The sequence below is a fragment of the Peromyscus eremicus genome, chromosome 6 (genome assembly GCF_949786415.1).
Source record: "Peromyscus eremicus chromosome 6, PerEre_H2_v1, whole genome shotgun sequence".
Lineage (NCBI taxonomy): Eukaryota > Metazoa > Chordata > Mammalia > Rodentia > Cricetidae > Peromyscus > Peromyscus eremicus.
Window position 1 is genome coordinate 77,203,264 of NC_081421.1, and position 24,610 is coordinate 77,227,873.

General features: G+C 39.1%; 2 protein-coding genes and 1 long non-coding RNA gene across 3 annotated transcripts in view; 2 read left to right on the forward strand and 1 right to left on the reverse strand.

Moving 5' to 3' along the window:
• Ptpn22 (protein tyrosine phosphatase non-receptor type 22) overlaps window positions 1–4,179 on the forward strand; it is a 49,106-nt gene extending 44,927 nt beyond the window's left edge. The window contains 2 exon segments of the mRNA XM_059266006.1: window positions 739–816; window positions 4,037–4,179. Coding sequence (XP_059121989.1) covers window positions 739–816; window positions 4,037–4,101 — 143 coding nt within the window. The 3' untranslated portion in view covers window positions 4,102–4,179.
• On the reverse strand, window positions 1,107–7,339 carry LOC131913393 (uncharacterized). Its single transcript, XR_009379882.1, has 2 exons — window positions 7,157–7,339; window positions 1,107–1,933 (listed from the first exon to the last, which is right to left on the reverse strand). It is a non-coding gene; the product is annotated as an uncharacterized LOC131913393 (long non-coding RNA).
• Window positions 7,132–24,610, forward strand: part of Rsbn1 (round spermatid basic protein 1) — a 50,737-nt gene continuing 33,258 nt past the window's right edge. The window contains exons 1-2 of the mRNA XM_059266000.1: window positions 7,132–8,167; window positions 21,029–21,702. Of these exons, the coding sequence (XP_059121983.1) occupies window positions 7,465–8,167; window positions 21,029–21,702 (1,377 nt within the window). The 5' untranslated portion in view covers window positions 7,132–7,464. The remainder of the gene's footprint in view (window positions 8,168–21,028; window positions 21,703–24,610) is intronic.

Below are 24,610 nucleotides of genomic sequence, written 5' to 3' on the forward strand. Positions count from 1 at the left end.
CTTGGCCTTATCTTAGCTCTTGTTTTAATCTGTTTCTCTTTATCTACATTTTGCCTTGGGGCTTTTTACCTTTCTTTTATTCTGTATGTCCTACTTTTCTGTTTCCTGTGTCTGGCTGGCTGTCAGCTGCTTGGCTTCTGACCCCACATCTCCCCTCCTTCTCCCTCGTTCTCTCTTCTCTCTCATTCCTCAAGCCTAGATTTCTCCTCCTACCCATTCTCTCTGCCCACCGGCCCCGCCTATCCCTCTACTGCCTAGCTATTGGCTGTTCAGCTTTTTATTGGACCAATCAGGAGATGCCTTAGGCAGGCAAGGTGAAACAGCAACACACCTTTACATAATTAAACAAGTGCAGCATAAGCAAATGTAACACACCTTTATAGTATAATAGTATAATAGTTAAAGTAATATTCCACGACACCATTTCTTTGACAATTTTCTTTAGTTTTGTGTCTTGTTACACAATCTGTTTCTGTTTGCAAACAGATTAAGTGCCACAAGTTCAAGGCCAGCCTGGGATACATAGTGAGTTCAGGCCTATAGACTGAGACTTTTCCCCCTCTCCCTATAATACTTCTAATATAAAAATATAATCTCAACAATTTTGAACATGTTTAACATGATACTGATATGTTCATTTTGGAGTATTGTTTGGGATTTCAGTAATCATGCAAGCAAATAAACAGTAATCTAAATCTGTTGTCATTCTTACCCAACATAGTTTTCTTCTGATTACAGGTGTTTGCAATTCTTCCCCACCAAGCAAGCCTGCAGAATGTGTTCAGCCAAAAAATTCCAGCTCATTTCTGAATTTTGGTATGTGTATTATTTTATAGCAGAGTTTAAAATGTATATAAATTGGGGCTGGAGGGGTGGCTCAGTGATTAAGAGGACTGGATACTCTTCCAGAGGACGCAGCTTCAATTCTAAGCACTCATACAGTGGTTCACAACTGTTTGTAACTCCAATTCCAGAGCTGATGCCCCCTGCTGGCCTCTGCAGGTACTGCAAGCACATGGTGCACACACTGATGTAGAGGCAAAACACCAATAGACACAAAATAAATTAATTTTAAGATGAGAAAGTGTAATACTGCTAGGCAGACATACAATTGCCCAAATAGACTTTTATTTCAGAGGGAGAAGCAGAAAATGAGGGAGCAGTCTCAGTCATTACAGTTCTTGTCTCATTTGAGAAAATATTTACTAGAAATGCTCTATTTTTTAAAATCCAATTAATCCTTAGCTTTCTTCCTAGTCATGTGTATCTTTTTTTTTTAAAGATTTATTTATTTATTATGTACACAGAAGAGGTTGCCAGATCTTATTACAGATGGTTGTAAGCCACGATGTGGGTGCTGGGAATTGAACTCAGGACCTCTTGAAGAGCAATCGGTGCTCTTAACCTCTGAGCCATCTCTCCAGCCCCACTCTATTTCTTTAGCTATAAAATTTAGTTTGCATTTCATTAACTCAGTGTTTCAATTGTTACATCTTAAAAGTTAAGATTTGTGTAAAATTACTTAAAAACATTCATATAGGACATTGTATGGACTATGAAGAAAACATGCAACTTTGCCTCGGGTTACAAAAGTTTTCTGCTTCCTTCTTTTCTCTAAGTCACGCGAGTGATGTACGGACCATCTGACTTTACACTGCTGTGGCTCTGGGATAAAATCTTAGCTGTGTCCATGTTGCTTCTTTTCAAACATGCCTGGATTTCAACAGTTTGTGTACTTGAAAGCATCACTTATATTTCATTTCTCCCTTTAACAGTGGCAATATAAGTTGTAAGAATATGTTACTTAAAAATATTTAAGTTGCTCTGATGATGCACACCTGTAATCCCAGCCCATGGAAGGTGGAGGCAGGAGGATCATGACTTCAGGGCCACGCTGGACTTGCATAGGGAGATTCTATCTCATTTTTCCCCCCTAAGAAAGAAAAAGAAGCATGTGGTTCAGGTTTACTTTTCCTGAATTGACCCATACGCAGAAAACAGTAGTGTAAAGCTGTTCGCAAATATTAAGAATTGGCTAGTGAATCAGATCAAATAAAGGCATCTGAAATTTTCGTTGTTCTAAGCGGTCATGTATTGTGTCCTCACCCCTCTTCCCAGTGTGCTGGACTACAGTTAAGGTGCCTGTGCTGAGGAGATGGGTTTGATGTATAAACTATTTAATCTGAATACTTTTCCTTCTCTTTATTTTCAGTGGAGTAAAATGTATATGAAATAGGCTCTGTACACTTCTCCCAACATTTAAAATCACTAGTTAATAAATATTAAATGTTTCTTTCAGCTCTGGCATACAGGTGTGTGTGTGTGTGTGTGTGTGTGTGTGTGTGTGTGTGTGTTTATCTTGCTACGTATGTCAGGCTGGCTTTGAACTTGTGATCCTCCTATCTTAATCCCTCGTGTATTTGGATTACAGGCAGTTGCCACCCATACCCGGCCTACTCTAGTTTTGTTTTTTAGACTTAAATGTAGTCATATATGTAAGTAGTTACTAGGAAAGGTGATGAAATTAAAGTATTAGGCATATCTCTGAGTTTTTCATTTTCTGTTCTCCCTTTAAGTTTCAAACACGTCAGTTTTCAATTTAAGGCACCAAAGTTGCTAAGTGTAAGATGCTTTGAAAAATCTAGCACAATCAAAGAAAAAGACATATATTGCTGGTAACAAAGAATAAATATCATCAGCCTGAAATTCTTTTTGAAAGAACCCACTAACAGCCTTTATTTTATGGGAAGTTTTTTTTCTTATTCTTTTTTTGTGGAGGCAAGGGAGGTACATTTCAGGAAGAAAAGTAATGAAAACTTATTTAACAGGTATTTCTTTCAGGATTGCTTTTTATTTTCTGAGTTTTGGAAACATAATATTTTAATAAACTCGGGAATTTCTGTGGCTGCATAGATACAGAACTAGATTTAGTAATAGCACATAAATAATAGTGCTTAATTTTTGTAACATGAATCTTAAAAGGTCTTATTAATAAAAACAAACCCGGAGCCAGGTATTGGGGTGAATGCTGAAAGATCAGAGAAACAGAACCAGCCACAGCTAACCTCACCTCGCCAATTCCTCAGCTGATCTCATTTCCTCAAACTGGAAGCCTCTGTGTCCTCATCCGAATGGATCTCAGCTGAATTGCCATTCAAAAGCCTAAAAACTTAACCAGAGGCTCTAGTTCCTGGTCCTCATGCCTTATATACCTTTCTGCTTCCTGCCATCACTTCCTGGGATTAAAGGCATGTGTCACCACGCCTGGCTGTTTCCAGTGTGGCTTTGAACTCACAGAGATCAGGATGGATCTCTGCCTTTGGAATGCTAGGATTAAAGGCATGTGTGCCACCATTTTCTGGCCTCTATATCTAGTGGCTGTTCTGTTCTCTGACCCCAGATAAGTTTATTAGGGTGCACAATATATTGGGGAACACAATATCACCACAAATTTTATTTTATTTTATTTTTTTTTGGTTTTTCGAGACAGGGTTTCTCTGTGTAGCTTTGCGCCTTTCCTGGGACTCACTTGGTAGTCCAGGCTGGCCTCGAACTCACAGAGATCCGCCTGGCTCTGCCTCCCGAGTGCTGGCATTAAAGGCGTGCGCCACCACCGACCGGCCACCACAAATTTTATAAAAATGAAATTTGTTTTGTGATCAGTGGTGGTTGTACAACAGATAAATGGTGTTATGTACTCAGTTATTGAAGGCTACTATAATCATGGTTCTTCATACAGTTATTACCATTAGTTAATCTGTAAGTGGTCTAAATTTTAATATTAGTAGTATTTGGGTTGGAGGTGTGGCCCAGTGGCAGAATACTTGCCTTACCGTATACAAGGCCATTAGTTTGATCTCCAGTACAGCAAAAACAATATTCTATTTCATTTAAACTTTAATTACTATAATGCCTTTACAGTCTATTATTAAATTGATCAAAGAGGGTGCTTAACTTTTTCAATGTTGTATTCTAAAATCCAAGTAATCCATTTCTACATAAAAGTACTTGTTTTCATCCATTTTTTTGTCCCCAGGTTTTGGAAATCGTTTTTCAAAACCCAAAGGACCAAGGAACCCACCATCAACTTGGAATTTATAAGAACACTGGCTGCAGATGTGCCTGTAAATAAAACTACTAGAATACTGCTTTAATAATAATAATAATAATAATAATAATAATAATAATATCAATAATGATGTATATTGTGTCAATAGCTTTCAAAAGGAAAGCTATCTGTGAAAAACTTCAACAACCTTGTATTTTCATATTCTTTACATTTAGTTGGAAATTACCAATAAAGTTTGTAACTTGAGTTTATGTTTCAAAATGGATTTATTTTTCATTTTTGGAAGTTATTCTATTTTACTTTTTATAATTTATTTATTTTCATTTCACGTACATTTGTGTTTTGTCTGCATGTATGTCTGTGTGAAGATGTCAGATCCCCTGAAATTGGAATTACAGGCAGTTGTGAGTTGCCATGTGGATGCTGGGAATTGAACCTGGGTTCTCTAGAAGAGAGAACTGCTGAGCCATCTCTCCAGCCCGATATTTTACTTTCTCTGTAAATGTGAATTTTTGTTTTGAGAAAATGTCTTTCTACGTTAGTCTTGAACCTTTAAAGTGGTCCTCCTGCCATGGCCTCTGGTGGGCTGGGATTAAAGGCACACAATTAAACCCAGCACAAATGCTCATTTTAATAGGCCTATAAGAATTTGATCTTATACCATGATAAATGAAGACACCATGGGAATAGGAAGAATCAGAGTGCTAGAGAGGTCCCCAGGAATCCACAAAGACTATAGACTACTGGCAATGGTCAAGAGGATGCCTGAGTTGACCTACTCTGGTGATTGGATGGCCGAACACCCTAACTGTCATGATAGAACCCTCATCCAGTGACTGATGGAAGCGAATGCAGAGATCCAGGACTAAGCCACAGGCGGAGCTTCAGGAGTCCAATCGTCCAATCAATGAGAGAGAGAGAGAGAGAGAGAGAGAGAGAGAGAGAGAGAGAGAGAGAGAGAGAGAGAGATATGAGCAAGAGATATCAAGACCATGATTGGAAAAAGCACAGGGACAAATAGACAAACTAGTGGAAACACATGAACTATGAACCAATAGCTGAGAAGCCCCCATGGTACTAGACTAGGCCCTCTGGATAAGTGAGACAGTTGTTTAGCTTGAACTGTTTAGGGGGTCCCCAGGCAGTGAGACCGGGACCTGTCCTTGGTGCATGAGCCGGCTTTTTGGAACCTAGTGCTTATGCTGAGACACTTTGCTCAGCCTTGGTGTAAGGAGGAGGGGACTGGGCCTGCCCTGGCTGGAATATACCAGGCTGGGCTGACTCCCCAGGGGAGACCTTGCCTTGGAGGAGGTGGGAATGGGGGGTGGATTGGGAGTGGAAGCTGGGGGTGGGAGGAGGGAGGACAGGGGAATCTGTGGTTGATATGTAAAACGAATAGAAAATCTCTTAATAAAAAAAATAAAAAAAGGATTAGATCGTAACTAAATTTCTCTTTAAAATATTTTTATGTGTACAAATGTTTTTGCCTGCACATATCACATATGTGTAGTGCACATTGAGGCCAGAAGAGGGAGTTGGATCCCCTTCAATTGGAATTATTGGCTGTGAGTTGCTGTGTGGGTTCTGAGAATTGAACCAGGGTCCTCCGCAAAGCAAAGCAGTAGTGCTCTTAACTATCTGAGCCATCTCTCCACCCCTTCAACTAAATTTCTACATTGCCTTAATATTAAACTTTTTTTTCTTTAATAGACAAGGTCTTGCTGTGAAGCCCCAGGCTGGCCTCAAACTAATGATCCTCCTACTTCAACCTGCAGAATGCTGGCATTACAGGTGTTAAAAGGTTTTATTTAAAAAAACAAAACAAAAGAAAAACAAAACAAAAAGACCCATTGCCTGTGTTTGCAGTACAAAATTACTGGTTGTGGTAATGACTGTTCCCAGGATGTTATTTTTGTCAAAATGGAGTATACCTCCCCTGTCTTCCCAAATGTGTAGAATGGAAGGAAAAGAAATATTAAAGAGAATGATGTGCAAACAATGGCAGTGATCATTTTTATATTGCTATAACAATGTTCAACTATTAATTTTAACCAGTTATTCATTTACCAATTCTAGAAAAATAATCAACAGCAGTTACTTCGGTAGCACTTTAAAATTATTTAAAATTCTTTTTTGATAGTGTTTTCTTCACAGAAAAGGCCCCATATAAACGTGTACAATTTATGTTCATAATCATTTAAAGGTACTGGTAGTTTTAAAATGTATTTCTGTATGGCTATGGATTCTCCTAAATAAATTAAATTTCAAGTCTAGTTTTCCACAGTAAATAAGTTATCTTTATTATTTTAAAGGATTCGCTTTACTTTCCTTATCAATTTGATATTTTTACTTAAGAAAATACAGCCTAGCAACAGTGTTATTTGTGCTTTAATAATTTTCATTAGGAACCCCAATGCTAGGGCTAACTGAATGGTATTGTTACTTGCTTATTGTAGTACAATGTATACCCAGTAGGTGTTCAAGAACTCTATTTTAAACTATAACTTTTATTGCAGAAGTTCACTCAGCCTAAGTTACTATTCTGGGAACTAGTGGTGTTAAACCAAGTGCTTTTTATATGCTTAGTACATCACTGTAGCCAATTATTAAATGGATTTCTGAGTAAACACTATCTCCTGACGAACAGGGACGATTTTTTAAGTGTTTAAGTTAGGTTGACAACGCTTTTCACATTTGCAAATTTGTATTTATGGATTGAAAAAAACTTTAAAAACTTAAATCGAGAACTTTTCGTTAACTATGGTTGAATGTTCCACAGGAATGCTGGATTCTACCTTTCCAACCATAGAGGGAAATGCGACTCTGGCAAGGTGGGGCTACACTCAGGGGACTCCTAGCACCTGCCTTAAGCCTGTAGCTGTTACCACAGCAATGCCACCGAAAATTGTTCAATTTTTTTTTTTTCTGAATAGCAGCCCTGCTATACTTTACAGCAAATTCGTCATTTTACATATTCCGAAATTCTTTTCCTAGTCGTTTGTCAAGAGTAAAGGCTGGAGATTCTTTTACCTCACAAAGGCTATGAGAGAAATACGAAACTGAAAAGTCACTATGGAGACCACCTACTCCGAGCACGATGAAGAAGGAACACTGGAAGAGGATCGCCTGAACACACCGCCAGACTCCGAAAGCTATTAACATTGTTTGGGCCGTTAGGGCGGTTGGCGGCAAATCGCCGGCCGGCGGCAGTTGCGTCGCACCCCCGAAGCGTGCCTGGGCGCACGCTCCCTCTCTGCTCCTCCACTCAGCGAGCTGGGGAACGCGGCGGGCGGTGGAACTACAACTCCCGCAAGGCCTTGCGCGTCCAGGGCGCTTTACAATAGAAGCTCGGTTGGCGAGGTCTGCGGAGAGGTGCCGGAACTGCCGTTTCCCGCATGTTCAGCTCTACGAGAAGGACGGATCAGTGGTGGGTGGGGGAGAGACTCCAATGCCCAGCGGGCCCTGCGCGGGCGGCGCTTGCGCGAAACGCGGACGGGGGGGCGGTCGGGCCATTTAAATGTATGTTTGTGGGTGAAATGGCTGCGCAGGTCGGAGCGGTTCGCGTAGTACGGGCGGTGGCGGCGCAGGAGGAGCCGGACAAAGAGGGGAAGGAGAAATCCCATGTTGGGGTCTCCCCGCGGGGAGTAAAGCGGCAACGCCGGGCGAGCAGTGGGGGTTCTCAGGAGAAGCGGGGGCGGCCGAGTCAGGACCCCCCTCTCGCTCCCCCTCATCGGCGGCGTCGCAGCCGCCAACATCCCGGGCCGCTGCCTCCAACGAATGCCGCCCCAACCGTCCCGGGCCCTGTTGAGCCTTTGCTCCTGCCGCCTCCGCCGCCACCGTCACTGGCGCCCGCCGGGCCCGCTGTCGCTGCCCCGCTCCCGGCCCCGGGCACCTCGGCCCTCTTCACCTTCTCGCCCCTGACGGTGAGCGCGGCCGGGCCCAAGCATAAGGGCCACAAGGAGCGGCACAAACACCATCACCACCGCGGCTCCGATGGTGACCCCGGCGCCTGCGTTCCGGGCGATCTCAAGCACAAGGACAAGCAGGAAAACGGCGAGAGGAGCGGAGGGGTGCCTCTGATCAAGGCCCCCAAGAGAGGTGAGAGCAGGCGAACCGCCGGGGCTCGGGCTTCTAGGTCTCAGTGCCCATATCCCGCCCCTTTAGGACTGAAAGACGCCTCTCTACTCCCTCGAGCCCACTGAAGTGGACTCGGGATTGCAGACGGTTGCCACAGTTTGACCTACTTGAGGCTTCTCTCTGAGGCCAAGCTGCCAGTTTCCATCCCCGTTTGCAGTCCCCCGGAGCCTTTGCAACGTTTATTTTCAAATTCGGCAGGGTTTCCGCGCCGCGCGGTGCTTGGCATCGGATTAGTAGGTGGGGTACTAAAACCAGATTTACTAAAGTAAAGGCTTGTCACTGAGAGTCCCTTCGTGTTTTCTTTCTTGGAAATCTTTAGTTTTTCTCATCCCCGGCACCAAAATATTCACAGGTTTGATTCTGGGCTCTGAGTTTGAATTCTCAAAGAGGTTACACAACTCATTGGTTGCCTTAGCTTAAGCGAGGTAAAAAAAAAAATCATTTATGGTATTTAATTTTCAGCTAGACGAGGTAAAAATAGCTGAAAAATTTTGATATTATCCCTTTTAGTTCTTAGTATGGTAAACGATTGGTCCGAGGAAGGTTTTTATCGCCCTTTGAATTCTACGAAGTAGACCAACCTTTTCTCTGAAGAGAAGGAAGCGTGCAGTGGGATGTAGATACAGAGTCTAGTTCTATTTCACTCTGCCAGAGCACTGTTTGAGAATCTCTGCGATTCCAGCAGTCCTAAAGGTATTTCACATGGAAAATATAGGACTACGTGTGGTTTTGAGAGAAATTAGGTTGGCCAAAATTGGTGTCTTCTATTGCCAGATAGTTGTAGCATCTATTTATATTCTTTGTGGAAGAAATGAAGTGTACTTTTGGTTATGCCGTACTTATACTTGATATTTATAACTTGTAATATCAATAATCTTGGTAACATGCTAATACACTAACATGTGTTTGAATACTGGGCCACTTCAGTTATTACATGTTAGTGAACTAGTCTTTAAACCTAAAGTTTTGAGTGTCTTGCATTTTTCCCATATATTTGGTCTTAGTGCTAACTAGTTTTTTTTTTTACACGTGTGTGTGTGTGTGTGTGTGTGTGTGTGTGTGTGTGTGTGTAAGTGCAAATAATAAGTTTTCATTGGACAGAACTGCGTCTTTTTTCCTTTGGTGGTATCCAGATGTCATTCTCAGGAATAGAACTGTGCAGGCTGACTGGTATGCTAGTTTCCAGTATGCAACTCTTTTGCATATTGGAGTATCTTATTTTTTTTTTAACCCTTATTCCTCACTCTCCCTGGTGTGTGTCCATAACACAGCTATGGTGAATTTTGAATAATCATTTCTTTTAAATTTGTGTTGCAGGAGAGAATACCAGGGTCCAAAATAGTGAAGAGACTTCATCTACATGGTCTCATTACCAAAGATGAAATTTAAATTAAAAAAAAAATCATTGGCATAGAACCCAGTCTCCTAAATGCTAGTTCAAGCTTCGGCTCCAGTCTGCCCAGCTTTGCCTCCCCTGCTCCCTTTTCTCCCCTCCTTTGCTTGCCTTTTCCTTGTGCCTTGACATTCTCATTCTGGTGGCAGTCAGTAAGCCGCCTAGAAATGATCAGAGATCTCTGTCTCCCTTTATGGGGGAAGGTGGTGCTGACAGGTGTAGTAATTCACAGTGGGTCTCTCTGAAGACTGTACAGGCCCCATGTCCTTTTAAAATCAAACAAAACAAGTCTCTAATACTGATGAGTAGAATTTTCTCAGATGATGTAAATGTTCTCGATCTGTGTTGTCCAATATGGTAGCCATATGTGGTACTTAAACAGATTTGTAATGTGGCTTGTGAATGAGAAACTGAAATTTTATTTTATTCTAATTTATAACATGTTATGTACAGCTCATGGCTACTATATACATGGACTGCACAGCCCTTTGCCAATTCATGAAGAAGAGAAATGGGTTAAAATTAGGCCATTTGAACACTCTCTCTGGTTTAGAGATAATTGTATTACATACTCAAACTATCTATATTCTGGGGGAGATAGGGCCCTCCGATCAGGTGTATTTGAGGAGACCTGTACTGTAGTGGTCTAGATTCTAAAATGCACTGGCATTTTAAGAGTTCTGAAGCTCCTGCAGAAGACAAACTGGCTTAACATTGTTTAGTACAAGCCTTTTGCATAGTTGGACCAATACTTGTAAAAAATCAGTATGTTTATTTTTGTTACCTGCAGGTTCAGGAGGGATGGCTCTGGAAGTAAATTTTGGTTTTAGTGTTTACTAGTGTGATCAGGATTGAATTAATCTCTCTTTAGCCCCAGTTTTCTTGTTTGTAAAATGGGGTTGGGTATTTCATTCATATGGTTGTTACAGGGATTAAGTGGGGGCAGTGTATGGAAAGCACTTAAAATAATGCTTGGCTCATGGTAGGCTGTTAAAACTGGCTTTTATTTTTACTACGCTTGGGCCTGTAAACAACTGTAATAAAGAAGTAGATTGTTGTTTACAGAGGAATCTCATCCTTTGCTTATGCTAAGATTTTTAGGAATTTTCAATTTACTTTGAAATAATTATAGATTCACAAGAAGTTGCAAAAAAATACCGTAGAGCAGTCCTTTTTCTTTTCCAGTTTACTTCATTGGTAATATCTTATATAACTATTGTATAATACCAACACCAGGAAGTTGACATTGGTACAGTGTGTGTGTGGTTCTGTGCAATTTTATCATATGTAGATTAGTGTAACCACCACTGTAAACGAGGCACAAAACTCCGGAAAGATCTCTCATGTAGTTTCCCTTTGTAGCATTAGGCAATGTCTTCTCTCTACCCTCTCTACTGTTTCTAACCAGTAATAACCATTAGTCTGTTCTCTACCTTTATAATTTTGTCATTAAGAATATAATATACGTGGGGTCTTTTGAAGCTAGCTTATTAAACTCAGCATGAGATCATCCATGTCAATGGCTCTCACTTTTTCAATACTGGGTAGTATTCTCAACAAGGGTGTACAATGATTCTTGAATATTAAGGACATTTTGGTGTCTAGTTTGGGACTGTTAGAAATAAAGCTTCCCATTCATAGTTTTTCCCATTCAGAAGCAACTTTTTATTTCTTTGAGGAATGTTCTTATTAGGTCATGTGGTAAGTACATGTTCAGGGTTTGCTTATTTATTTATTCATTTATTTATCATGTTGCCATACAGTTTTCTTGAGTGTACTCTTTACATTCCTATTAGTGACTTATAATTTTTTTTTTTACATCCTTGTTAGTATCTGGTGTTGTAATGTAACTATTTTTATTTTAGTAGTTTCAGTAGCTGTGAGGTGATTTATCTTATTATGGCCTCGTGGCTAATGGTATTAACCAACTTTTTTTTGGTCTATATTTATAGAGCCTCATCAGTAAAATTTATTTCTCAGTGTTTTTGTTTTTTTTTTTGGTACCAAATTTCCTTAAAAAATACTTTTAGAATTCTTTATTGAGAATTACTTGTATATTACAGGTATACTTTTTTTTTAATCTACTATTTGGTTTGCAAATTATTATGCTTGCCTTTCTCTTGGTTTAACAAGGTGTTTCACACTGCAAAATTAGCAACGTTTTATTGACTTTTCTTTAATGAATCATTTTTGGGTGTCGTTCTCCCCATAGAAGCTTTATAATTTTATTTTTTGTGTTTAAATCTGTGGTCCATTTGAGTTAATTTCATACAGGCGTAAGATTATGTTGTGGTTCTTTTTTTGACAGGGAGGTGTCCTCTAGACAAACAGTCACTGTAGTACTTTTAAAAAAAGCATATTGTTCTTCCATGATTTGTTCTTCACCCTTATAAAGTCACTTCTGCAGCTGATGTCCTGGTTTGCTTTCTAGTGCTGTGATAAACACCATGACCAAAAGCAGCACAGGAAGGAAAGGGTTGATTTCACAGGTCATAGTCCACCATGAAGGGAAGTTAGGAGCAGGAACTCGAGGCAGGAACCTGGAGGCAGGAACTGAAGCAAAAACCAAGATGGAGTGCTACAAGCTGGCTTCCCATAGTTTGCTCCGTTTGTTTTCTTACATCACCAGGATCACCTGCCCAGGTTTGGTACTCTCCGGGCCATCCCACATCAGTCATTAATCAGAAAGATGTCCTGTAGACTTTCAATCTGATGGAGGCATTTTCTCAATTGAGGTTCCCTCTTCCCAGATGGCTCCAGAGTATGCCAAGTTGACAAAGCTAACCAGCACAACTGGTGGAGAGGGAGGAAGACTAGAAGTTTCAGGCCAGCATAGGTTACAGAGCATGTTCCCAGCCAGGTATATTGGTAGAGAGTTTGCCCAGCTTTCAAAACCCTGGGTTCAGTTCCCAGCACTGCCCAAAACTGGGTGTGGTAGCATTGGTTGTAATCCAGCACCTAAAAGGTGGAGAGGTAGGAGGGTCAGAGGTTTAGGGTCATCCTTTGCCACATGTGCACTTGAAGCTAGCTTAGGACCCTGACACCTTGTTTCAGAACAAAACAAAAATCAGTTCTGCTCTTATTTTACAAGTTGGTAAGATTGGTTTTCATCTTTCAGATTATGGGGAAAACCTCAAACACATGAAAACCATGTGGGATGTAAATTCTTTGTCCACAGATAAACTTTTATTGGAATACAACTGTTCATTTCTATATACCGTCTATACCAGTTTTTGCATTATAGTAGCAGAGTAGGAGTAGTTGAGGCGGAGACCATATGCTCCACAGAGCCTACTGTGTTCTTTTCAGAGAGAGTTGGTAACCTCTGACTTGAGACATGGAATATGACTAAGAGACATGTTCCTGCACATCAGTCCAACAGTACTCAGTCCAAATTCATGTATAGGCTAATTTCAGATATTACCACTTCAGACATCTGGCATTGCTCATAAATAGTTAAAAGAAAAATTGCGTATTTAAATACTTGCTCCAAAATAGGAAGTAAAATGATTTTCAGAGATGAAGTAACATGCTTGAAATTTTCTAATGGTAGAACTGAATATTAGTCTCTTAAAAACAAACACCTAGGCTAGGCGGTGGTGGTGGTGCATGCCTTTAATCCCAGCACTCGGGAGGCAAAGCCAGGTGGATCTCTGTGAGTTCAAGGCCAGCCTGGTCTACAGAGCGAGATCCAGGACATGCACCAAAGCTACACAGAGAAACCCTGTCTCGAAAAACAAAACAAACAAACAAACAAACAAAAAAACCCCCAACAAAACAACAACAACAACAAAAAACCCAAAAAACAAAAAAAGAAAAACAAAACACCTCAGGATCCAGTTTGCTCTTTCTGATATGTACATTGGAATTGATGTTTATTAAGAAATATTAAAATATTTGCTATGTCTTGTAAGCAGTATGCTTCAGTCTACCTAAATAGCTACATGTATCCTTTGCTCCATAAAAGCATAGACCAAAGGTATAATATTTATTAGGATCTTATTCAAGCTCCTATTAGACATTTAGTGAGTCATCTTTTTTTCCCTCAGACTTTCTCCGCTTTTATGTTTCATTTGTGATATACTATACCATACCCTGAGCCAGTAATTTCTAGATTTAATCTGATATTCCAGTTGTTGAAAAGTATTTCAAGGAATGTTATCCAACCCTTATGATAATGATAAGATAAAGACTTGTGTGTCAGACCTGTGATGAAAGGTTCATTCTGTTTAATCTTTGCAATGACGCTTAAGATAGCATGAGTGTTAATGCTATTTTAAGGTAAGAAAATAAAGGTTTAAGGGGATTTCTGAGTTTGTCCAGATACTAATAAGCATCAGAGCTGAGATAGTTATCCCAGTTTTAACTGTAAAGCATTCAGATGGGTACTTTTGGTTTTGGTTTTGTTTTGAGGCAGGATATTGTGCTATAGCCCAGGCTAGCTTTGACCCCACAACTCTCCTGCCTTACTTTGGGTTCTGGATTACAGGACATGTAAATACCCAGCCTCAGCTTGCCCTGTGTGTGTTTGTACGTGTTCATGTGGAGGCCAGAGGTCTATCTCAGCAGTCATTCTTCATGAACCTTCCACTTTGTTTTTGAGACAGAGTCTCTCCCAGGGACTTGGGGCTCATCTATTAGACTGGCTGGCCAGTGAGCTCCAGGAGTTCTCCCTATTGTTGGGATTCCAAGCACTTGACACTATGGTTGGCTTTTTTAGGTGCTTGTTGGGTTCCTACTTGTGTAACAAGTCATTCACCAGTAGAGCTATTGCTTGCTTGTAAATGTCACACTGCCTTTATGTTTCCACCATTTGGGGGTGAAAATAGTAATTAACATTTATTATTTGTTATAGTCTAATATGCCAGGTACTTTACATGCATTTTAATTTATTCTGTACATTTTTATAGGAAAATACACTTGTCTCCCTTCCTCCATTTCATAAGTGAGAAACAGTGAAGTACAGAAATACTAGTTTTGCAGAAGCCCAAGCTACCTCATTGTGGCAGTGCAAAATGCTACAGCTACTTAGGAAGACCATTTGGCAGTGTTTTACTGTATGTGATATGGCAGTTCACATACTGTTTGGTGTTTACCCAAAGGATTTGGAAATGTATACCTACACAGAAATTTGTAGTAGCTTTATTCATAATTGCCAAAATTGAAAACAACTCAGATAAAATGGACAAATTGTGGTACATCCACAGTGGAATGTTATGCACTGAGTTCTCACTGAAAAAGCCAAACCCATGGAGACAATAGAAAAAGGTCAGTGGTTGCTGGTAATTAGGATGGAGGGACTTATGAATAGTCAGGTCACAGGATTTTTAGGGCCATTAAACTGCCCACTATAATATTGTAATGGTGGGCCCATGTCATTTACATTTGTTGAAGCAAGAATGTACAGTACCAAGAGTGAACCATAGTTTGGACTGTGAGTTCTGGGTGAAGAAGATATGTCAGTGTGTTCAGTGGTAGCAAGTGAACAGCACTGGTGGGACCTGTTAATAGGGGTGTATGGGAAATCCGTATAGCTTCTTGTCAGTTTTGTTGAAAACTTAAAAAAAAAAAACAAACCAAACCAAAAAAAAAAAAAAAAAAAAAAAAAAAAGAAAAAGCCCTCCAAAAAACCAAAACATGATATTTTAGGCTGAATGTGTTTGTGTAACTGTAATGGTAGCATCCAGCAGGATAAGGCAAGAGGATCATGAATTCGAGGCCAGCCTGAGCCATCTGATAGGTTAAAGGCCAGTTCAGGGTAAATAGTGAGACCCTTTTTCAAACAAAACTACTCCTACAGTGGGAAAAAAAAATCTTAGGAAATGGTAGAACAGGGTTTCTACCTAGCTAGCTGTTATTTAGCATAAAGGTGTGAGTGTGTGAGTGTGTGTGTGTGTGTGTGTGTATGTGTGTGTGTGTTTACAGTGTTAAAAACAGCGACTCCAAAAAAAAAAAACTTGGCTTTAAGGAGCTGCTTTTTGGTTTCCATTTAAATCAGGTTTTTATACAAAATTGTCACTACCCTCAAGAGAAGCACAAAGAATTTATTCCCCCAGTACTTCTGGCATTTGGGAGACTGAGGTAAAATGACCTTGAGTTTAAAACCAGCTACTTTGCAAGGTCCTTTCTCCAAAACAAAAAGAAAGAATTAAAGTAAAATAATTTTTAGAACACAACTTCTTTTTTCTTTATGATTATGATAGGAGCAATTATTTTTTATGATAATTTATGATAAGACATGAGCAATTATTGTTTGCTTTTCTTATCTACCATGATAGTTAGGGATTGAAGGTACCATATTTCCTAAGACATAGTTTTCAACAAGTGTATGTGTATGTGTGTGTTTGTGTGCTCGCACACATGTGCATGTGTGCATACTGGTACTGGGAATCGAGCCCAGAACTTTGAATGCTAGACAAGTATTGTACCAGTGAGCTATAACTTCCCCCTTATTCTAATTTTTTTTTTTTTTTTTGCCTTAGTGAAAACTAGACTAGTGTGATGTTAACGCGGCTATTTGATGATAGACGGTCTTAGCTAATTGGAGGACTGTAGTGATAATTTGATGGATTCCAAGTGTAGCTGTAATGACCTTTAGAAAGAGAGCCAGCCATTGTTCAGATCAGTGTCCCTGTCTTTCTCTGTAGTATGACATACTTTCTGTATATTGAGTTGTAGTTTGATACATAAAAGCTTCCCTTAATATAGGTGAAGTGTAGCTTGGTTCTTTGCTGTTCAGAACTGATGTGAGGGCTAGAACACCTGCCTAGCTATGGGAAGAAGGGTAAGTTGAATTGCTGTCACTGTAAAAACAAAACAGCCCAAGAAGACAGCGAGAGAAACCAAGCACGAGGGGCCAGCAAGACCCCTCACTACAGACAGGATATGGCAGCAGAACCTGGAAGACACATGAAGCTGGAAGGACACGCCCTCCATCGAGCTGTCCCTTGACCTCCACAGGGCAGCCATGCACATACACACAACAACAACAACAACAATAATAAATCAACAATGAAGCTGAAGACAGGAAGTTTGAGCTCTTACACTCTGGAGAAAGAACTCAGAAAGTGACTTCATGAATGCATTTTCTGTGGGAAAACTAAACCACTGTACTAGAAGTGGAAAGATCATGAAGTAAGCCTTTGGGCATTGACTCCCCCCTCCCTCTCTCTTGTAGACTTTTAAATAATGTTTTTTACTCAAAGCAAGGCAACTGGCATTCTTCTCCTACAGCAACAGTGGCTGACTTCATATAATAACCAACAGCTATGGATGCTTAGGCCAGTCTCAACTAGTTGTCACTACTGCAGTTTAGAATGAGTTTTGTTTGTTCATGGAAATTCATTAGCAAATAGGAGATGAATGGTCTTTAATTTATGTACAAAGAAAGGCAGGCTTTCTGTATCTCAGCCTGAGAAAAAGAGTCTACATTTGAAAAACAGGATTAGCTAAGAGATAGATTGAGATTTGTGAGATTACAGTTAATTTAAGATGCATTTCATCTTTTCTTTTTGAGGCTGTGTTACACTAACTGAATTTTTTTTTTTTAAAATAATAAAAGAGTTTTTGGCTAAAACCAACAGAGACTTGGCCAGGTAGAAATACCACTGATAAGCAAATAGTAATATAGAAAATGCCTAATAATCAAGGCACTTCCTTCAGTGGCAGATCTAGATCATAATTCATTTTTTGCATACCTCTTCTAAAACTTAAAACCTGATATTTTCAGAGATATTCTTATACCCCCCCACCATGAAATTACTAAAGGATTTAGTAGGGGGTAATTAGATGAGTATTTTTAAGTTGGTTTAACCTTTATATTGAGTAACATTTTTTTGGTTTTTCGAGACAGGGTTTCTCTGTGTAGCTTTGCGCCTTTTCCTGGAACTCACTTGGTAGCCCAGGCTGGCCTCGAACTCACAGAGATTCGCCTGGCTCTGCCTCCCGAGTGCTGGGATTAAAGGCATGCGCTATATTGAGTAACATTTTGTTCCTTAGGAAAATTGCCTAAATTACTGGTTTGCTATTAGGAAAAGTATTTAAATTAGTTTTATTTGGTACAAAATGTAAATGACTTGAGCGTTTGAATTATGATCTAGTTATATATGGAGTAAAAGATTGGTTATGTTTTCAGTTACCAGTATAAGAAATCTGATTTTATGTATGTTATATATTTACATTATAAGTGATGCTTGCAAATGAAGAGACTTCTTTTTATTGTCTCCTACCCTTTCCCTTTTTTTTGAGGCCATTTCTCATTCTGACTCTGTACTCCGAGCTGGCTTAGAGGTCAGTTCCCTCTGCCTGTGCCTCGAGTGCAGGAATCACCAGGGTGAACCACCATGTTTGTTTTTTTTTTGTTGCTTTAAAAGCAAGTTTCAAACACATTGTACATTGTTTATATACTTTAAAGACTTTGACTTGCATTTTAAAATATTTTCTTTGAATTTCGTAACTGTGGTAGTATATGGTCATTTGGAAAAAATTTTAAGTGGTTTTATATAGAGTCTTTATACTAGTTAGTATTTATATATTATGCCAAATAAGTTCTTTATAACTGGGTATCTATTTTAACTGAATTGCCTATGTTGGAAATATTGTTGCTTATAGATAAATTCTGTATAGGGAATGCTAAACTATATTTGAAGATTAGTTAGGACTATAGTTATTTAATCCCAAAAATTATTATTTTTTTTGGCCAGGTATATTTTCTAACTACTAAATAAAAGATGTCTTTCTATATTGGGCTTGTCAATTTAGGCTAATTAAAAACTTGAGTCAGTCTTTAAATTGTAACATTAACATGTTTATTATAGAAAATTAGAAAGTACAGATAGGCAGAAACTATAAACATTTATAATCTTCCTACAATTCATTGGTAACTATCAATAATACCTTAGCATACATCCCTCCAGATTATATATAAGTTTTTCGAGACAGGGTTTCTCTGTGTAGTTTTGGTGCCTGTCCTGGATCTTGCTCTGTAGACCAGGCTGGCCTCAAACTCACAGAGATCCACCTGGCTTTGCCTCCCGAGTGCTGGAATTAAAGGCATGTGCCGCCACCACCACCCGGCACATTTTTGTATTTTTTGTATACAGCACATATACAAATGAAGCAAATTTTCCCTGATTTTAGATCCTTTGCTTATCTTTAGAAATTCGCCCCTAGCTCTTCAAATGCCCAGCTCTCTTTTATTATTTAGAATTCATTCTAAATTTCACCTCTGAAAAAAACCTTTTCCAACATCCAGACGGCCTTTTTAACATTCTACTACGTGATAGGACTGTAGCTGTTTGATCATCTCCAGCTAGATTATAAGGCACAAGAGAGTAGAGAAGATGGTGTCTGTGCTGCAGTCAGCACTGTGGTCCAGAGTACCCAGCACATGGTGTGTGCGTTCTTAATAAATTCAGGTGAAATGGAATCAGAATAAATGCAGGGCAAGTACTCTGGAATAGAAGGTAATATCTACTCTTGAGCTCAGATTACGTACAGTCTAGGAGAGAGGCGGAGAGGAAATGTGTGGAACCTGGAGTGGGAAGTGCCAGGGTGCCAAGTGCAGCACTGCGTTGCCTTAGCACAGCTTGGGTGGAGAAGTCACCAGTACAGGCTTGCTAGAAGAGTGGAGTGTGAGCATTGGCTCCTCCACTCTGCAACCGAGAATGGTTGAGGATACGTTTACAGTGTGTAACTGTCAGAAGTTAATCACTGTGCTAGGCATTTCGGAGGAGTCTACTGTTGTTTTAAAAGATACTGTCAGGGCTATCTTTGTAGATCTTCCAGTCATTTCTTAGATAACTTTGACTTGGAAGTGTATTTTCTGGATCTGGAGTTTATAAATATTTTCTAGGCTTGTGGTATATATCACCAAATTATCACTTGTGAAAATTTTATTTATTTATTTATTTTTATTTTATTTTATTTTATTTTTTTTGTTTTTCGAGACAGGGTTTCTCTGTGTAGCTTTGCGCCTTTCCTGGAACTCACTTGGTAGCCCAGGCTGGCCTCGAACTCACAGAGATCCGCCTGGCTCTGCCTCCCGAGTGCTGGGATTAAAGGCGTGCGCCACCACTGCCCGGCTGAAAATTTTATTTATTTTTTATAAGGATTAAGCGTTTTGGGGTCTAAAGATTTTCTAGTTATCATTTATATGTGTAATCTTGGGTAAAATAGCTTACCCAAGATTATATACTCTCTGTACTTAGTGTAATATACTTATTATATACTCTATATACTTACCCAAGAAGTATACTCTCTATACTTCACTTTGCTCCTCCGTAAAACAGTATGGAGAATAACTTCATCAGCTAGGATGTAAAAGTGAAATGCTATGTCAAGAGTGCTCTGTACAGAACCTGGTGCAGAGTAAACCTTGTCACCATTTGCTGGGTTTGCCTCTGTGTTTTCTTGCTGTCTCTGTGTTGCCTTTCTTTTTACTTTTTCCCATGGGAAGAAGAAAAGGGCTTCTGTTCCAGTTCTGTTTTTGAGAGTCTTGCTGTAGAGCCCAGACTAGCTTCCACCTCTTAATCTTTTGTCAGCCTCCCAGATGCTTGAATTACAGGTGTGTGCTACCACACCAGGCTCAAAAGGATATTGTAAAGTTTGTCTTTTCTGAAGAAAACTGATGATCACTTTTAAGAGACAGCAGGAAAAAGGGGTGACAAAAATGTAGCAAGACACAAGGGGAAAAAAAATTAGGAGTAACAAGAAACTTGTGCTGGAGAATAGTATGTAGGACCAGCGAGGTGAGCAGTAAAATAAGCTTCAGTGAGAATGGGAGTGGCAGCCTGTGTCATCAGTTTATATGTCCTAGAGTTGAGTTGTCTTTACTCCTACCCCACCCTTGCAAGATAACATATATTTTAAAAAGCCAATTTGATAGGTAAAAATAGTGTTTTATGGCTTAATTTGTCTTTTTTTGGCTCATCTATGTATACTATAATAGTTAATAGACTGACAACAAAATTGGAACAACAAACTTCAATTTAGATTTTGAGTAACTGAACAAATAAATATTCCATATGGTGTTTCACACTACTTCAATGTTTTATCTTTATTACGAGTCATATTAAATATATCCTCGGTGTGTGTGTGTGTGTGTGTGTGTGTGTGTGTGTGTGTGTGTGTGTGTTGCTGGGGATTGAATCCATGGCTTTGCACATAGTAAGTAAGTGTTACATACCACTTAACTATAGTCCAGCAGTACCTCAGTATCAGGTTTTTTTTTTTTTTTTTAAGTATAATCTGTGACCCAGAATATTACTGTATTTTAAGATCTTTGTCTCAGTTTTGTTTCTAATGATAAAAGATGTAATGACAAATTCTCAGAAGTTAAGAAGTTATTTAATTTTAGATCAAATACCTTAAGACACATGTATATTGACACTGGTCCTAGCAACTAACTTATTTTTAATTATTGTGGCCAGAAACAGCAGATGAAAATGGTAAAACCCAGAGAGCTGATGATTTTGTCTTGAAGAAAATAAAGAAGAAAAAGAAAAAGAAACATCGAGAAGACATGCGAGGAAGACGCCTTAAAATGTACAATAAGGAAGTACAAACCGTCTGTGCTGGCCTGACCCGCATCAGCAAAGAAATTCTCACCCAAGGACAGCTAAATAGCACTTCAGGAGTTAATCAAGAGTCCTTCAGGTATCTGAAGGATGAGCAGCTGTGCAGATTAAATTTGGGCATGCAAGAATATCGGGTGCCCCAGGGAGTGCAGACACCTTTCACAACGCACCAAGAACACTCTATTCGCAGAAATTTCTTAAAAACAGGTACTAAATTTAGCAACTTTATTCATGAAGAACACCAGTCCAATGGTGGTGCTCTTGTCCTTCATGCTTACATGGACGAACTCTCATTTTTGTCTCCAATGGAGATGGAGAGATTTTCTGAGGAGTTTCTTGCTTTGACATTCAGTGAAAATGAGAAAAATGCTGCCTACTATGCTTTAGCAATAGTGCATGGAGCGGCTGCTTATCTCCCAGACTTCTTGGACTACTTTGCTTTTAATTTTCCCAACACTCCAGTGAAAATGGAAATTTTGGGCAAGAAAGATATTGAAACAACCACCATTTCAAATTTTCACACTCAGGTAAGGCAAAATTATTGTTCAGTTGGATAGTAAATACAATATCTCAACAGTATTAACTTCATTGTGTTGCATAGCACACACCTGCTCACATTATAAAAATTCCTGGTAATAAAAATACTTGAGACTGTCTGTTCTTCAAATTGTAATTCCTAATTGCTAGATCTTTGGTGTAGGACTTGCTACTTGCTTGAAGAAATGCTTTATATATCATTGTGAGTTACTAGATATTGGCTTGAAAATGAATCCAGACTTCACATTCGGGTAACACTAGTGTAGAGTATATGATTTAGACGTAATAGCCTCAGGGTAGCGTTAGTTAAGACTCTGATACCGGAATAGAACACTTAAGGGTATTGACTTATTTATTTGTCAGGTTTTGCTTAAGTTTTTTCAGTAACTTGTTGGTAGTCTGTCCCAGAAATACACCCATGTGTGTGACTTGGGAATGTCACTGAAGAGACCGCCATTATCTCTGCTCCTTCTGCTTGTGCACTGTTGGAGGTAAAGCATTTTCTAAAGCCTTGCTTGGGCAGTTAGGCTTAAGTCAGCAGGGAACTGTGCCTTTCTCAGCAGTTTTTAGCCAAGCATTCCTTTCGGTGGAATTACTCTAGAGATTAAAAAGACTAATGAATCTGAAGGTTTTTAAAACTTTTTGTTTTGTTTGCTTTTCTCAGAAAGATTGTCGATATGAATGGGCAGTACTAGGTTCTATACTGTAGATATTGTGATTCAAGTTTCACTTTTTACAGATTTGTAGTCTGCTTTTTCAGGTTTTATAGTGATTTACTGCCATTCTTTTTCCTTAAAATTTTTTTGAGGTAAATGAAGTTCCATAATCCGACTCTCAGCTGCTTACTTATAGTGGATTCAAGCCACTTAGACTTGCCTGAACCCGCCTCTAACTTGGATTTTTTAGTGAGTCCTACCATCCTTGCCTCCAACGAGGGGAGTATCCAATTTAGGTTTATGGACTTCAGAATTTCTCTAATTGAAGTTCTCTCTGCAGTAGAGAGAGCAGAAGCAGCTAATCTGGAGAGGTCGCAAGATGAGTCTGCCCAAGATGTTGGAACTGGATGTGCAGTAAAAGGCTTCGTCTTGGATTTTGGCCTTATTACCACAATCAGGTACCAAAGTACAGACTTTTGTAGTAGATTTTCCTTTCTTTTTCTTTTTTAAAGGAGCTTTGCCCGTTGAAATTTCAAGAACCCTACTTTTATAAATCCTGTAGAAGAGATAAGAAATAGCTCTAATCTAGTCTGTAGTTACAAAGAAAGGTGTTGCTGAGAGCGGATTTTACTTACATGTTCCATCACTTTTTTTAGATTAGAGAAATAAATTTTCTGTTTTGACAGACCAGCAAGTATATCTGAGAAATAAGTCAGAAATTTTGGGGGAGGTGCGGTTTTGTAAAGATGACTTTTTAACTTTCATATTAGTCTATAGATTGAGTTTGTATGTCAACAGACAGTAAGTTCTTAGACTAAAGACATCTCAAAATGGTATTCCCTGCTGATTTTTGTCCTCCAATTAATTTTTTAAATGGAGCTAATATTTAAATGACTGTACCAACAACTTACCTTGAGATTCACTTTGTGGTTTATATAATAAGTATTCTCAAAGAATATGTTAGATTATTATGGAATTAGATATTACTACTTTAGCCACATAGGAGAATTGTGGGTCTTGTTGCTCTTGGTCTTCAGGAACTTAAGTTTTGTATAGCCCATGAAACTTGAAATTTGCATTTGTAAAGTCTTTGATGGATGTGGAGGTGGAAGCTAACACATTAGTTCACATTTATTCATGGCGTGTAAAAATGTTTTTACATTTATATCTGAATATTTGAAACAACCAGGAGGTAGGTAAAAGCAATCTATCTCTGCTATCCATTGAAGAAACTGTTCATTTGTTACACAGAGTCATCCATTTAGTAAGTAGAAGAGTCAAGATGGAAACCGAGGCTATCTGACTCTTTAGTGTGAGCACTGGGGAAGAGATTGGTGCTTTTATTGTATAACATTGTGGTTATGAAGTTGTGTCTCAGCTTAAAGTAGGTGAAGCTTTGTTTTTAATATTCTTTAAACAAATATGCTTAGATTATGGGAATTAATTGAACATTTGGGATTTTTGGAAATCTGTGTTTTGTAGTCTTAGGAATTTCTCTTAAATGATAAATAAAGTCAAATAAAAATTGGGGTTTCTTTTTGTTTGTTTCGTGTGTGTCTGTGTGTGTGTGTGTGTGTATATGTGTATGTATGTATGTATGTATGTATATTCATAGTTTAAACATGTAGCCATAATAATTGTCCATGACGGTATTTCAAGATAGGTTTCAGCTTTTATTGAGCACCTACCAGGTACTGGACACTCTATTCTTCTTTTTTAAATGATTTATTTATTTTTATTTTATGTGCATTGGTGTATGTATGTCTGTGTGAGGGTGTCGGATCCCCTGGAGGTAGAGTTACAGGCAGTTATAAGCTGCCATGTGGTTGCTGGGAATTGAACCCAGATCCACTGGAAGAACAGTCAGTGTTCTTAATCACTGAACCATCTCTCCAGCCCTTGGACACTCCATTCTTAAAAGGACTAACTGGTAAGTTTAGCCTAGTAGGGAAATGAGTAAAGTAGCAATTACAAAACAGTTGAAGAATAGAGGTGTGCACAGGGGAAACCCTGTTGTTGAGGAGCAGAGTTTGTGGTGATGTAAGGAGGTATTTTAAGGCATGTTATGCTTAAGGAGGCTCTCAAAAGCGGATCAGTACCTAACTTTGTATAGTCATTGTTAATCAAAAGTAATTTTAGCCTATGCAGATATATAATCTTGAGAATGTGCCACATCCAGGGAGCTGCAAATGGCTTGATGAAGCAAAAGGGCGTTCTGATCGTTAAGGGTGGCTAGAGTGAG